General features: G+C 36.5%; 1 protein-coding gene across 1 annotated transcript in view; it reads left to right on the top strand.

Moving 5' to 3' along the window:
• The window catches only part of LOC144970643 (gamma-aminobutyric acid receptor subunit beta-like), a 154,636-nt gene that overhangs the window by 12,352 nt on the left and 124,784 nt on the right, over positions 1 to 17,500 (top strand). Inside the window, exon 2 of the mRNA XM_078910472.1 lies at positions 2,179 to 2,279. Coding sequence (XP_078766598.1) covers positions 2,179 to 2,279 — 101 coding nt within the window. The remainder of the gene's footprint in view (positions 1 to 2,178; positions 2,280 to 17,500) is intronic.

The raw sequence follows: 17,500 nt of genomic DNA, 5'->3' as shown, positions 1-17,500 counted from the left end.
AAGAAGATGAAGAAGAAGAAGAAGAAGAAGAAGAAGAAGAAGAAGAAGAAGAAGAAGAAGAAGAAGAAGAAGAAGAAGAAGAAGAAGAAGTTTAATTTGAATTTTAAAAAAACTATCTGTTTTTGTCCAAAAATAACCTTTTAGCTCGTTTATTTGATTGTACAATTTATCTATCCTCGCTCTTTTACATCCCGTAATCCTAAGGAGTATTGTAGGCGTCCGTTCACCATCGATATCTTCTCGCCTTACAATCGTGAAGATTGTTATACTTGTCATTATCTCCCTTGATCGTCTGCTTGCCTCGTCAGATTGAATCCACACAAATGATGGAACTGGTACTTGAAGCAAACGTCTAAGACTTATGAATACAAGTTACAGAATATACAGCTTAACGTCATTATTTGTATCATAATGTTGTTGATACCCAGTTAACTGCCGTACTTTAGAAAGACACGTCTTTAGAAATTTGTCCAGAACATTCGTCCTTCAAATATCGATCGACTTTAATGACCCTTAGCTTGGCAAAAACTCTCAAACAGGGTGCCTCGGAGGTCTCTTTGTCTCTATTAAAATATGAGACTGATAAATAGCGATATCCGACGGATTCATGGCGTGGTGGTACTCAAAACATTCTGTTTAATTGACTCACTGAGCACAGTGACAGATACCGGAAAGTTTGCAGACCTCAACAAGCGTTTGTACTTGGTAAGGATAAATACATAATATGCTCATTTAACCTCCAAAAATGAGCATTTATCAACAGCAGCATCTAACATGTAGGACGGGACATGACGCCTGTTAGCCGATATTACAATTTTTTTTCGAACAGACAATGCTGTTAACGGCCAGGTACTCATTTTACACCTAAGTACGGTGATCTAATATGAGTAAAGAGCCTTTTCCAAGGACTGAACTATGCGAAACCAGGAACTTCCGATCCGAAAGCGGGTGTCATACCATAAGACCATTGTGGTGATTTTGGTTACATTTTGTGTCTTGTACATCTAACGTTTTGTTTTTCTCTTTTTGTTAGATGCCTGCTTGTGTTAAAAGTTGATTAAAGCTTTAGAAAGAATGTTCAAAGCAAAATCTCCGTTGTCTCTTTTGTGATCCAAATCTGCAACAACCACATACCCGCAATGTTTGACTTAGCGAATACTGGCATCAAAGAGTGATGGCATTTCTGGGATTATTTATGGAGACAAAAAGGAATGATATCTGAGATAGGATTTTTTTTGTAGCATACTGAATGAATAAATATTTGTTGGATAAGGTAAAGTACGATATCAAAGAGTTGGGCCTGGAGGAAGATGGTGCTATGAACTGAGATGCATGGAGATGTGGCTTTCAATATGGCAACCCTGTAAGGATAAGCCGAAAGAAGAAGTATGAAAAGATATTATTTTCATTGCATATGGCTAGTAAATCGTGACCCATCGTCTCAAAACGGTATTTTGTCAGGGTGGTTTAGATGGAGAAAAATGAATTTATAGTTTGAAATAAGACGCTTGGATTAGGATTATATTGATGCTATGCGTTTATGTAACATACTCACAACATTCACCAGCCGTATGAAACACACAAAACTATGTGTAACCTTGAACGTTTATAGTCTGATTGATATAATCTAGCGGATACGTAACTAATCACAAAAAATGGATGTCTAAAAGCAATAAAAATAACCAGAGTGACGTCAATTCGTTCTTTCTATATTTCATGGCGCAGTAACTGTTGGGTCTTGAGTTCGACTCCTCATTGCTGCACAATTTTTATTCTCTTTTGTATTCTGGCACTTTTCTACTCACTTCATATCTTGCTCGTATCAACATAAGTGCCCGCACCATTCACTTCTCTGAATTATCTTTCATGAAGGACACTGGATGTATCTGTCACTGTACTCAGGTGTAATATGAGTACCTAGCCGTTAACAACGTTATCTGTGTAGGGAAAATGTTATAATATTTGCCTAACAGGCGTCATGGCTTCTTCCACATGTTGAGTATTGCTGTTCGCTAGGGACCCCTTGTAAAGCGCTTTGAGCACGTCAGTGGATATTGCCCGATATAAAACTTCAAGTTTTAAAACTATCATTCAAACGTCCATTACGAAAGAATTATACAATGACTCCTGACCTTCCATCACAATTTCTTGTTCTTATGTTTTTCTTTCTATTTCCAGGAGTGAGAAGTGCTTGGATACGTTTAGCTTTGGGAATGTCACAGAAACTCTCAAGTCTCTACTGGACGGCTACGACATCAGATTGAGGCCTGGCTTTGGAGGTAAGGCATTGTGTTGTTTTAGTCACTGAGTTGTTTTGGACACTATGTTATTTTGGACATTGTGTTGTTTTGTTTTGGGCATTGTGTTGTTTTGAACATTGTGTTGTTTTGGTATGTGCGTTGTTTTTGGAAATTGTTTTGTTTTGAACATTGTGCTGTTTTGGACATTGTGTTGTTTTGGACCCTGTGTTGTTTTGGGCATTATGTTGTTTTGGACATTGTGTTGTTTTTGTTGTTTTGCACATCGTGTTGTTTTGGGCATTGTATTGTTTTGGGCATCGTGTTGTTTTGGGAATTGTGTTGTTTTGGACATTGTGTTGTTTTGTTTATTATACAATGTGACCTATCATCTCGAGACGGCATTTAGTATTGACCTGACACTATAAATGGATATTTTAAAAAAACCTTAACTTTATTTATCTGAGCCAAATTCAACACTTTCATTGAGATGAATGAGTTCTCTTTGTTTGAATTCAATTAAGTAGGATCCTGATTTGATGTCTGGATGAGAGTTTTAGGTAATCTCAAGCTAAGTACATGGATGATATGCTCTTGGAATATACATGTTTCCTCTTTGAACCAATTCCCTTTTGTCTTACTTTTTCTTTGGTGCTTTAATTGTAATTCTATATCTGGTTGACTGTTCCACTTTTTTACTGGCGTTGATATGACATAAAAGTTTCACAAGATCCGTAAAATCTTTAAAAAATCACAAATTGAATTCATAATTTCCTGATTCAAAGCTTGAACCAAATTTTCTTCATCTGGTTCATTTCGATATATTAATAGATTGACAAAGTGGGTTACAAATGTGACTGCCACCAAACGGTATTGTTGTATTTTATATTTTGGCTTAGATGATGACTATATTAAGGTTACCCTGAAAGATTAAATTGAGAAATTAAATTAAGAAGCAGGCACTGGTGTAAGATGAAGATCAGAAAAATGGTGTATGAAACAGTGCCAGATAAAACAAAACTGAGCTGGGGGTCATGAACTAATTAAAGTTTTTATTCTTACAGGATTATTGTATTACAAGACCAAAACTTAAAGCCTAAAAACACCCGTCCTCCCCGACTGGGGTTTCGAGGAAAACTGATTTTTGGGATGTTTTTTTTTTGTCTTGTATTTTTCTCTTGCTTTGTATTGCACTTTATCCTGAAAGAATAGAAACTTTTATTAATTCTGGCATGTCCTCCAGCTCTTCAAGTATGCTGTTATTCGTTCTTCTGTCCTTCCAGCTTACCCTTCCAATCCTTCTGTAAAACCACATTTCAGCAAAGTTTTTATACGTTTTACGTCTTTGTTCTTGAGGGTCCATCCTTCTGCCCGTAGGTCATCACTGTCCACACCAATCCTTTTACAAATATTCTACATTACAACACTGTTAAATCAGTCCCATAATTTCTCTAATTTCTCTATCAGACCAGGGCACATAGCCCTTACCCATTATCTTTTTGGTACTTTTAGTTGCATATAAGGCCGAATGTTTTATCGAGGGCAATGTCTGCAACTGAAAAAAATGAAATTGTCAAATTTCTGGTTATTTTGGCTTTAAAATCACTTTTTGTAAAATACCGGGTGTGCCAAGACATAATAGTGATCTGAATCGATGGGTCACGAATACTGTGTGCTTTATTTTATTGGTCTGGTTTGGGGTCTTCGGTCTGGCCCTGAAGGCAGGCATGGTGGTCAATCTTGAAGTCTGTGCTGTGGTGTGTGTCTAACGAGTCAACTGTTCTACGTGTCTGTCCAAGCCTTCTTGTCCCGGAATGAGATTTGACATGTGGCCTAGTATTGCGTAATTTAACTGATAAAATTCTATCTTTTAAAAAATTGATTTCCATTGACAGTTATGTCACTTTTACTATTTAATTCTCATATTTAGCTAAAGAAAAAACACGTTTAGAATGTAAAACTTTAACATGGAAAATTATTTTTTCTCATTATACCCGATTAACCTGTATCAAAACAAATTATGTCAAGAATAAAAATTGGTGTGTGTGTGTGTGTGTGAGCATAGAGAGAGAGAGAGAGAGAGAGAGAGAGAGAGAGAGAGAGAGAGAGAGAGAGAGAGAGAGAGAGAGAGAGAGAGAGAAAGAGAGTGAGGAAGTCAGGAAGTACAAAGAAAAAAATAGGAGAGAGAGAGAGAGTGAAAGAGAAAGAAAGAGAGAGAGAGAGAGAGAGAGAGAGAGAGAGAAAAAGAGAGAGGGAGTGTAGAGAGACAAAAGAGAGAAATTATGTCATAAAATCTGTCGCCTCGTCTTACCTTCGGACATGTCACGTTTTGTGAGGCAGTCTTTGATGTTTATCTCGTTTCTCCTATTTTCTCTCTCTCTCTCTCTCTCTCTCTCTATCTCTCTCTCTCTTACTATCTCTATCTCTATCTCTATCTCTCTCTTCATTTTTTTTTACTCAACTATCTTTCTGTCTGCTGCAAGCACTTTGATGACCGATGGAGGGAGGGGGTGAGTGAATGTGACTCATATAAAAGAGTGCCACAAGAAACATATTTAATCCATCTTTTTTGTTCATTTGGGCCTTTTCGCATTGATGACATTTATGTATGGATATTGCGCATTGATTTTTATCCCTGTATTAAAGAATCAAGTGATTCTCATCTCCCCGTCAGGGTCCTTTTACAAAGCGTTTCGAATCCTCTTTACGACTATTTATAATAGTTTTTTGTTAGAACGACGACTTTTAATTAGAAAATCATACATGATTGGTCAATGTATAAGGTATTCCCCACGTCGTATTCTATTTATAGTCATTATTTTTAAAAGTGACATATGATTGATCAATATTATACCAGGCATTCCCCATTTTGCATCTATTTATAGTCTTCTGTTTGACAATGATGTATCGTGACAGATTGAGGAAATGGTTCTAAATATTTCAAAAACACATTTTGGTAGAATTTTTAAAATAAATCGTTATTGGCTTTTTTGAACTCATCACTGTGATTCAGTGTGTCATAAAGAGAGCTGCCAGATGATCAGAATTCCTCGTGGCCAATTTTGACTTATTAAGTGGCCAAATTGTATCGCAACTAGACTTTTTGGCCTTTGACAGCCCTGACATAAAATCTACTCTTTAAATGCAGAATCGACTATGTCTTATAAAGCATATTTTATCTTAACAGCAGTAAGTAACTTTTCTGCTGTCTGCGTTTAAAAAAAAATCTGTGGCATGCTCAAGTATAAGATATAGACGAATTCGGATATAAATGTTCCTTTGTAGACGTCATCTGGCCTAACGATAATATCAGAGGCGATACTGGTATGATTGATGGCGTTGATTCCGGAATTGGAGAATCTGACCCCGACCTCCTTTTGATGGAATTTTTAAGGACTTAAACATCGAATGGAAAGACAATTCCCAATGGAGCACCTTGGAAGCCCTGACCAAAGGGGCGAGATTATTATATCATGGAGAATATTTCTCAGAGCAAGCGTGAAGCAACACAAACACAAACACACACACACACACACACTATATATATATATATATATATATATATATATATATATATATATATATATATAGAGAGAGAGAGAGAGAGAGAGAGAGAGAGAGAGAGAGAGAGAGAGAAAAGAGAGAGAAGGACAGAGCGCCATCGAAATTAAGATTAACTGCTATGCTCCATGAAGGCGAATAGATACATTTTATAAATAAACGATAAATCTAGATACGAATTTTTATAGATCGCATTTCGACGAATTTAGTTTTCTCAATTCGTTTCACAGTGTTTCATGTATTCCCCTCAACCAGCCATATGGAGCCATATTTCTATTTCATACAGTAACTTGTCGCCTGTCAGGCATCCCTTTTGCGCCAACACTCTTACCCCTCACTGCGTCGAGTGGGGCAATGTGTACAAGATGTCTTATCCAAGGACACAACGTCGGGACTAGAATTTTCAACGCATCCTGTCACTGACTAGACATAACATTTTGTGACAAGATGAGAAACCCTACCTTTGAGTTACGGACCTGAAATCTAATTTTTCATACTTTTTATCATACACATAACTTAAAATTTCCTTTCGCCGACTGTTTAATTTGAGCTTAAACGTGAGCTTTTAAAAAAGCGCAATATCCACTTAATGTACTCAAAGCTCTTTACAAGGGGTCCAATGCCAACAGCAACTCTTAACATGGAGGACGAAACATGACGCCCGTCAGGCAAATATTACATTTATTTTGTTTTTCGTACAGAGACAAAAATAATAACGGCCAGGTACTCATTTTACACTGAGTATGGCGAGTCAATGTGAGTAAAGAGCCCTTTCCAAGAATTCAACATTGCGCTGCTTCAGAGCGATGGTCGAACCCAAGACCTTCCGACCCGAAGGTGAGTGTTATACCACTAGACCACATTGCCGCACACTACTACAGTTCCAGTTCCACTACTTCCAACATAATATGCCGGCTATGTGGTCTATTGAGAGTCCCGATAGCTCAGTTGGTAGAGCACTTGCTTCTCACGCAATGGGACGAAGATTGATCCCAAGTGCAGTCGAGATTGTTTCTGACCCTCCACCCAGCAGTGAATGGGTAGCTCAGTCTGTAAATTTGGCGGAAAGTACTTTGAGATAGACAACATCCTATCCAAAGGATTGCAAGCAATGGCTATTGTACATAGAAATCGGTATGGCTCTCGTCTTCGGATCCGAAAGCCTTGGGTTCGAGACCCGCTCTGAGCGGCGCATTGTTGAGTCCTTGGAAAATGCTTTTTACTCACATTCTCTCACCGTATTCAGATGTAAAATGAGTACTCGACCGATAAGTGCGTGGTCTCTGTCGGAAATAAATGTAATATCGGCCAAGAGGCGTCAAGTCTCATACTAAATGTTAGCGTGGCTGTTTGGCTGGGGACTCCTTGTCAAGCGCTTTGAGCACGTTTAACAGATATTGGCTATATCGATGCTACCCTTTAATACCCAAATAGAGACGATGGGGCACATATATCTAGAGTTTGGATATTCTTGCATCCTACTGACGTATTGACCCAATAAACTTTTATAATATAATGGCACGAATACAGCATCGGTGCTGGATAAATGACCCCTGGTTAATGGATTGGCGTTCGGGGATTGATGTAAAAACCCTGTAATGTTTTGTTGTTGTTGTTGTTGTTATTAACATGTTGTTGTTGCTGTTTTTTTATAAGAATAAATAAAATTCCTTAAAGTGTAACATTCTATAATTTCATAAATTTGGTCGTTAAATATTAACATTCCTTTTTGTCTTTTGATACATCACAGCGTAATACCGCTTAGAGAGGATACGTCGCATTTAAGCCAGTAAGATGAATTGTTAAATTTTGGTTTTAATATCAGATGGAATCAGTGTGACGTCATCGAGAGGATGAATGGACAAGATGAATATCAAATTTGAAACGATAACTATCCATCTCATGTATAATTCATAGCAGAATAAAAGATTAAGGGGAAGTAGTGGTGGTGGTGGTGGGAGTAGTAGTAGTAGTAGTAGTAGTAGTAGTAGTAGTAGTAGTAGTAGTAGTAGTAGTAGTAGTAGTAGCAGTAGTTGTAGCAGTAATAGTGGTAGTGGTGGTGGTAATAGTAATAGTAGTAGTAGTAATAGTAGTTGTAGTAAAGGTAGTAGTAGTAGTGGTAGTAGTAGTACAAGAAAGTATATTTGATTATATGCATAATACATTTGTTTCTTTATTTACATACCTACGTACATTATTTTTAATTTCCTCATGATAACCCCAATCTCTCCCTCCTTCATTTATTTTCAACCATCCTCCACCCACCCCCGTCCCCCTCTTTTCCCCAATAATCTAGATCATGTTGGAAAATAACCGCAAGCTGAGACCTCAATTACACTGACATCCTAATTAGCCGGATACCATGTATAAAACGCAACAATCACAACAATAACAATAATAATAACAATATTTACTCCTACTACTACCACTACCACAACTACCATTCCCAGTCCCACGATAACCTCAAAACGCTAATCTATTAAACGTGATTTTTTTCCCTAGACACGAGATTTCACCAAGGCCGATCCATTAGAAAAAAAATAGATAAGATCTCGAGTGCTTAACCCTCCATTACGACTCGTTCCAACGTAATTCGATTTTTCTCTACCGTTACGTCATTTCCTAACGTCTCCACCAAGAGGATAGTAACAGCATTGCTACTCATCATTAGGAAATAAAAACCAAACAACTGAACATTTATACAGGGCCATATCCGCTAACGTGCTCAATGCGTTTTACAAGGGGTCCCTAGCCAAGAGCAACACTTATCATCCGGGAGAAGATTTGATGCCTGTTATTGGACACATTATTGTAATGAAAATGCTCTCAAACCAACCTAAAAATATTGTCCATTACAACATTACAAATAATTGCACGTTGATAGTCACCAATATGAAACTTTTGCTTAATTTCTATTTCTATTATGGGAAAATAAATGTTATTTCTTTCTTACAGTGCATAAAAGATCAAAAAGATCCATTCTTATATCTAATTATATCTAATTTCACTTTTCGGGATGAGTATTTCATACAAATCAGTAGATCTTAAGAGCCATTGGGCCCATAGAGCTGGAGTTTTTCCTGGTTTACGGAGTTTTTTCACCCATAGAAATAGTCCGCCGGGCCGTTGGGCCCATAGAGGTAGAGTTTATCCGGGTTTCCAGTGAGTTTTTCACTAATAGAAGTAGTCCTTCAGAGCCATTGGGCCACTAGAGCTGGAGTTGATCCAGGTTTCTGGCGAGTATTTCACCTATAGAAGTATTCCTTGGGGTCATTGGGCCCCGTAGATCCGGAGTTCATTCCTGTTTCCGCTCAGTATTTCACCTATAGTAGTAGTCCTCCAGAACCATTGAGACCATGGAGCCGGAGTTTAACCCGATTTCCGGTGATTTTTTTACCTATAGACATGCGACAGATATACACAAATCCTCTTGCATTTTATTGACATTAAAAGGTTATACCGCCATAACCTGCTTGCGAATTCCAAACGGTTGTCTGAACCCCGCCAGACAAGGACAGTTTCATCGAATTCCATTCAAATTTTCGATTTTCACCCCGAACCACGTCTGGCTGGAACCAAGGCTTAACAAACACCTTTTGTTCCATGTTTAATTGAATTCATTCTCGCTAGGGACAACTCGGATTTTAAAACTCAATGTCTCATGTTGACACCAATTTCGATTTTTTTAAAATGTTAAAGTGAAAGCTAAGCACCTACAAGCCGTGAAAGTTAAAAAAGGTAAAGCACTAAAATAGAATATAACATCTTATGAAAAAGAACAAATTGCTAAACACGGAACGTTTCGGGATCAAATGCCTTCTACAGCCAATACTAAAAACAGTTAAAACGTTAATAATGCTTACTACTACAACAACCACCACCACTACAACTACTACTACTACTACTACTACTACTACTACTACTACTACTACTACTACTACTACTACTACTACTACTACTACTACTACTACTACTACTACTACTACTACTACTACTACTACTACTACTACTACTACTACTATACTACTACTAATAATAATAATAATAATAATAATTATTATTATTATTATTATTATTATTATAATGATAATAATAATAATAATAATAATAATAATAATAATAATAATAATAATAATAATAATAATAATAATAATAATAATAATAATAATAATAATAAGTAGATGACGAAGAAGGGGAGGAGCAGGAGGAGGAGGAGGAGATTATGATGATGATGATGATGATGATGATGATGATGATGATGATGATGATGATGATGATGATGATGATGATGAAGTAGAAGATGAAGAAGAAGAGGAGGAAGAAGGAGGTGTTCGGGATGCAGGTTGTAGAAGAGAAAGAAAAAGGAGAAGAAAAGCGTTGCTTTAGAGATTGAAAAGGGATTGAAATAGGCGTTGGCAAAGACGAGAAAATGGGTGTGAGGAGCTGGGGGGGGGGGGGGGGGAGTTAAGTTGCGTTGGCTGTGAGTCTTAGCAATTGAATTTTAAAGAATGGTGAAGCCATCAATTTTGAGTTAGGGCTCCTTAGACCAATGGTTCGATTTTGATTTGTGTCTAGGCTCAGCTCATTCTTGCCAGATGAATTTTGCAAAAGGAAAAAAAAAAACCCCATGCCAATCCAATTTCTAGCAAATCCCTGTTGTATTTGCCCCCTTTTATTACACTGTTGTACTAAAAATGAGACAATTTAAAAAACCAAAGAAAAATAAATCCCCCATCCAAAAAGCAAAACCAACCAAATAAACAAAAACACATTTTTACAATTTCGTTCTTTAGTTATGGATCGAATATAATGACTCATTTTAATCGATCCAGATTCGAAGGACAAAGTTTTCTGACCAAAATTGTAAAAATCAGTTGTTTTTTTTCAGTTTCAGTTTAAAATGTACTTCAGTTATCAAGATACACTTTGATCATCGTGTCCTATTGTCGTCAGTAATACGAGTGCTTGTTGTATCGTTACTGCAAGTAGTTGATGTACGATCCTCACACTCTTGCTTTTTGGAGTTCCGGACGGGTACTAATCGCAGCACGAGTTTGCTAGAAATCTTATATTTTACCCCTCAATCAATTCTGATTTCGAAATTTCTGAATATATAAAAGGCATCTCAAAAATACTTTTTTAAAATATCTAATTGATTATCTGACGTCACAGATAATTATTGTAAACTTGATATATCTACTTCGCGTTATTATTTTAGGGTGAGGGGTACAGTAATACTTATTTTGCATTTCATAATTTGTCTAGTTAATGTATAAAAAACTGGTTAAGTAATAACATGTGCATGTTATCTTTATTTTCTCTATCAAAATGCCAGTAGTCATACATTGGGAAAATGGTATCAAAAAAACAAAACAATATTAATTTTTTGCGTCTAAAATGCCGAGCTGGCAAATGGAGCTCGATAAAAGGAACAGACATTAAGATTTAGGGAGTTTATTTAGATTGCATCTTATCAGATGTTATAGGTTTTTTAACGACTCAATTGCTTTACTCCAGAAAAGACATATCTAAAAATTTGGCCAGAAAACGTTATTTTTACATCGTTAAAACCGGTTGCAACCTCTGACCCTAAAATTGGGATTCAAGTTTTATGTCTTATCTCATCTTATCTTATTTAAAGCTGAAAACAGTGTTTATCCTTATACACTAGTTTATCGTTACAAAATCTCAAATAGCTTTTTATGTCTGATTTAAAGACAGTTTTAGACAGTTTTCAATGTAAATCAATACGGCAATGTGTAATCATAGAGTTGTGACAAAGTAAAAGATATAAAAAGAAGACTTGAGCTTTTATATTTTATCATACTATCCACAAGACGTGCTCAAAGCGCTTTAGAAAGTGCCCCTGACCAATAGCAACACGTAACATGTAGAACGAGACATGCCGTCTGTTAGGAGATGTTACAAATTATTTTTCCGGCAGAGACAACGCTATTGACGGATGGGGAATAATTTTACACCTGAGTACGACGAGAGAATGTGAGTAAAAATCCTTTTCCATGCGCCGTTTGAGACTCGAACCCATGAGCGTCCGATCCGAAAGTGAGTTTCATACAACAGGACCACATAGCCGCATAAAAGGAACAGGCACTGGTGTAAGTTAAGAATATGATAGGGTAGTATGAAACAGTGCCAGACAAAGCAGATAATAAATCAGCTTGCCTTGCACGGGGATCGAGCGTCAAACCTTTACCTCGACTAGGGATAAAACCTCAGACCTCCTAATGACATTTAGAAGGTTTCTGGTTTATTGCAACTATGTGATCTAGAGGTATGACACTTGCTTTCGGATCGGAAGTGTTGGGTTCGAGCCTCAAACGGCGCTTAGTTAAGTACATGGAAAAAAGGCACTTTATTCACATTCCCTCAACGTAGTCAGGTGTAAAATAAGTACTATCAGGATTCTTGTATTGTTCTAAATGTTACGGGCTACTGTTGGCCAGGGACCCTTTGTAAAGCGCTTTGAGCACGTTTAGTGGTTATTTCACTATATCATAAAAGCTCAAGTTTAGTCCGAAGTCGAGGCAAGCTGATTTTTTTGAGATGTTTCTTTTCTTTCTTCTTGTATCTGCTTTGTCTCACATTGCTTCATACACACTTTTTCAAACAGTAGTAGTTAAAATGAAGTTGACGCCACTCCGGTCTTTGTTATTGTTTTTTGCCATCCGCGTTCATGAGTACTTCTCACTAAACGGTATAAAACAGACTATAAACGTTCATGGTTACACAGAGTTTTGTGTGTTGGTCCGTTATACTTCCGGATGGCAATGTTATGAGCTTCTTAGCCAAGCGCATACTATCTATAGTTGAGTAGGAAAAGTAATTGTACTCACGTGAAGACAATCAAACCCAACGATGCGTTGATCTAACAAGTTAATTTCACGCTACCTAAATCTGGGGTAAACGGAAGCTCTATAATGTACAGGACGTCATTGGGAGACCCAATTATGTTGGTGATGATGAAATTAGGTCACGGGTCAAGCTGGAAAAGTCCGTAAAAGAGTGTATGGAATTCGGTGCCAGACTTAACACGAAGAAAGAATACGGGGGAAAAATATCATTGCAGAAAATATTGCGCTATGTTGATTGTCATTTGATGTTAGTTAAAATGAATATAACGACTATAGTGTTGTTGATGATATTGTTAATAATCGTGATTGTAATGATGATGATAATGATGATGATGGTGGTGACGATGATGATGATGATGGTGATGATGATGATGATGATGATGATGATGATGATGATGATGATGATGATGATGATGATGATGATGATGATGTTGATCATAATGATGATGATGATGATGATGATGATGATGATGATGATGATGATGATGATGATGATGATGAAGATGAAGATGATGATGCTGCTGCTGCTGTTGCTTCTGCTGCTGCTGCTGAAGAAGAAGAAGAAGAAGAAGAAGAAGAAGAAGAAGAAGAAGAAGAAGAAGAAGAAGAAGAAGAAGAAGAAGATGATGATGATGATGATGATGATGATGATGATGATGATGATGACGACGACGATGATGGTGATGAAAGAAAAATGTGGTTAGGGCATCATGCATGGTACATGTAAGACAGTAAGATAAATTCATATACGTATCATTGTTCTTCCTTTATCTACTTTATCTTTCTTTATCAACCATTATTATGATAGATAATATATCGATGCATCGGTAACAAATTGTACCCTCACGCCACCACGGAAATGGTTTAGTCTTACCTCCCCTAGCAACTCATCTGGTATATATAACAACATTCCAAGATATCCAATGGTATATCAATCGAATACCATCGGACACCAAAATGTTTATGAAGACGTCGAAAAAGAAGTCTTAAAGATGCGGCCCGTATTATTCTGAGGTCTTGTTCCGAGATGATGTCCAAAACAAGACTTATCCTTTATCTTAATCAGTTTATTGCCGTTTACTCTGGAAAGACATGTATCTACAAATCTGGCCAGAAAACTCGTCATTCAAATATCGATCGATTTAAATGTATAAAACCTCAGATTTACTTGAAGGCTTCACGAAGTTCCGGGTTTGAGAGTATTTATTTTTGTTTAATTTTTTTTAGGTCAGATGAAGGTCATTTAAATCGATCGATATTTGAAGAACGAGTTGTCTGACCAAATTTTTAAATACGTGTCTTTCTTAATTGAGCTTTTATGTAGGGCAATATCCAATAAACGTGCTCAGGGATCCCTGACCAGCAGCATCAGCAAACATGAACAACGAGACATGATACCTGTTAGGCTATATTGATTTCCCAATATTTTCCCAACAGAGACAAAGCTATTAACGGCCAGCTACTCATTTTACACCTGAGTAAAGTGAGAGAATGTGAGTAACGAGCCTTTTCCAACGACTCAACAATGTGCTGAGCGAGGCTTGAACCCAGAACCTTCTCATCCGAAAGCGAGTGTCAAACATACCATAGCCGCACTCTTTCCAGGGAGGGAGTAAGGCAGATAACTGGTTTGTGGAGGCTACAGCCCAAACACGACAATCAGTGCACTTGAATATCTAGTGATATCCAAAAGCTGCCCGTAAATATTTTCATAAGAAAAAAAGGTTTATTTTAATCCATTTTATCTTGATATGTAAGCCGTTGCGTCACATTGGTAATATTTAGGAATGTACCATCAAGTGTCCAAGGATATTATATAGCTAGGGATATCCAAAAGGAAAAAATAGGATTTATTTCAATCCGTATTATATTGATAATTCATAAATTCAAATGAGCCACCAGGTCAAATTGGTAACTTTTCGGACTGTTCCATCAAGTGTCCTAGATGTTAATTTCGAATAAAAATGACCAGATATTCATATGAATCTTTTTAGAACGTTGTACTAGAAGAGACTCAGTTGTGAAAGAGTACCCGGTTGTAGACATTGATGGAAATCCTAAGAATGTTAGTTCAAAAACTATGCGTAACAGTCGTTTTGTACCATATAGAATTGGAAATATGATTCCATATGGCATCCTGGAGGAAAATAAATGAAACATTGTCAAGCGCAATGAGCATGGCGAATCCGTCGAAATGCGATATATGAATGTCCGTATTTATATTCGTCTTCCCCTATAGAAATATTAAACTTTTCCCAAGTCATTACTGTAAATGAAGTAATTCAACATGTAAAAATAGTAGTCCTTCAGAGCAATTTGACCCACATGGAGCCGGAGTTTATCCCGGTTTCTATAGAGTGCAACGGACAATAGCATTTTTTTTTGCTATCCCTTGGATAGGACGCTAGCAAACCAAGGGTCAAAAATTATTCTAACGCTGATAATCCATCTCAAAACGAATTATTTTATAGATGTTAGTTGTCATTATAATGGTTAATTTTTGAAAAATACAAAGAATTAGTATTTTGCAGTCCATCATCCAGATCTGTTGTCCTCGTCTTTCCTCAGAATTAAGTATTTCAATTATTATGATTTTTTAAAAAGAAACAAGGTTCACTCTTATCAGTGAATTATTTAATTTATCTGAAGTCGGCGAAGTAGCCGAGTGGTTAAGACATTGCACTGTGATTCTGAATGTCCCAGGTTTGAGCCCCACTTCAAGCCCCACTTGGAACCATTCCCCATTTTCTACTTTTTCTCGTCTGAGTTAAAACTATCCAATTTTCTTCCTTTATACTGGCTCAAATCTGACCTAAATGTCTCGCAAGTCCCGTAAATCCCTTAAAACAAACAAGTACTGCGGACATGCAAAAAAATGTGGGTTTTTTGGGTTTTTTTTGTTTGTTCTTAGTTTGTTTGTTTTTTTTTTTGTTTGCTTTTTTTTTTTTTGGGGGGGGGGGGGGGGGGCGTTGCTGGGAATAAAGCTTGTTTGAGGATGCTTAATATTTCATCCAATGAATCGGATATAAATCACATGGCGTCCACGCCCACGTGACTTATCGGGGACGATACACGTTCACCAAACATATACGCGTGATCTGAAATGATTGGAAAATGGTTGGATTAATTATATTGGAGCCATGGGCTGTCTTTTTTAGTTTAAATAATGCACATTGTTTTTGTCTGTTCATGTTCCATTTTATGCATTATGATATATATATATATATATATATATATATATATATATATATATATATATATATATATATATATATATATATATATATATATATATCGCTTTCTTCCCTTACTCTTTCTATATCCATCTATTTATCTGTCTGTCCACTATCCATCTATATATCTATCTATCTATCTATATATCTATCTATCTATCTATCTATCTATCTATCTATCTATCTATCTATCTATTTATCCACCCATCTATCTAACTTTTAAAAATATTTATTTATCTCTTTCTATCTATCAGCCTACTCTCTATCTATCTATCTACCGTTTTTCCCAATTATGTATATTTATCTATTCATTAGCCTACTATCTATCTATTTATCTATCTAGCCATCAATCTAATAATCTATCTATCTATCTTTACTTTCTGTTTATTCATCTTTTTTTAAATTTATCAGTCAACTATCTATTATCTATCTATCTACCTATTTATCTATCTAGATATCAATCAATTTATCAATCACTCTTTCATCTAGCTAACTATTTTCTATCTATCTGTCTAACTATTTATCTATCTATCTATCTATCTATCTATCTATCTATCTATCTATCTATCTATCTATCTATCTATCCATCTATCTATCTATCTATCTATCTATCTATCTATCTATCTATATAGCTATCTATCTATATAGCTATCTGTCTAACTATATATTTATTTATTTACCTATTTATCTATCCATCCATCTATCTATCTATCCTATCTATCTATCTATCTATCTATCTATCTATCTATCTATCTATCTATCGATCTAATGAAGATGATGGTGGTTGTGCCGGTGTTCGGTGTTGTGGAATGAATCGAAGCTGACTAAGTTGACAAGTTCTTTCGTCATCACAGGAAACTGCGAGTAATGAAATGACATCAATTCTTACTTCCACTGGTAAAATGAATGGCATCCTATAGCCCGTTGACGGGATAAATTTGTTAAATATTTGTTGTTTGATGTTCGGACCATGGTGGCGTTTATCAAACACCAATTGGCGCCTTTTGTATGTCGTCGATCAATGGAAACGGTCGATATTTGGATGAAAAACAAGAAGAAGAAATAGATGGAGAGCAACATGAAGAGAGAGAGAGAGAGAGAGAGAGAGAGAGAGAGAGAGAGAGAGAGAGGGGAGAGATAGAGCAGAATTATGAGGGGTAAATATTGAAGGAAAACAGCATCGAATCAATAGGAGAGGCTTTCAAATCTGTTTGAATTCGGTTTATATCGCATCATGAATATTCATTTCCATGTCAATAAATAGCATGGTTACTGCATTCTCGTGTCATTCTCTCTCTCTCTCTCTCTCTCTCTCTCTCTCTCTCTCTCTCTCTCTCTCTCTCTCTCTTACTGCGCGGCGTTGTTGAACTAAAAAAAAATAATAATTGAGCTTTATATAGTGCAATATCCACTAAATGTGCTCAAAGCCCTTTACAAGGGGTTCCTGGTCAACAGCAACATTTAACATGTAGGACGGGACATGACGCCTGTTAGGCCATATTACAATTTTGCGGACAAAGACAACGCTGTCAACGACCAGGTACTCATTTTACACCTGAGTACGGTGAGAGAATGTGAGTAAAGAGCCTTTTCCAAG

Source organism: Berghia stephanieae, chromosome 4 (assembly GCF_034508935.2).
Source record: "Berghia stephanieae isolate SIO BIC M18660-M18661 chromosome 4, UCSD_Bste_1.3, whole genome shotgun sequence".
In the NCBI taxonomy this organism is placed as follows: Eukaryota; Metazoa; Mollusca; class Gastropoda; order Nudibranchia; family Aeolidiidae; genus Berghia; species Berghia stephanieae.
Note: the sequence above shows the minus strand (reverse complement) of the source record. Positions and strands in the feature narration are given on the sequence as shown.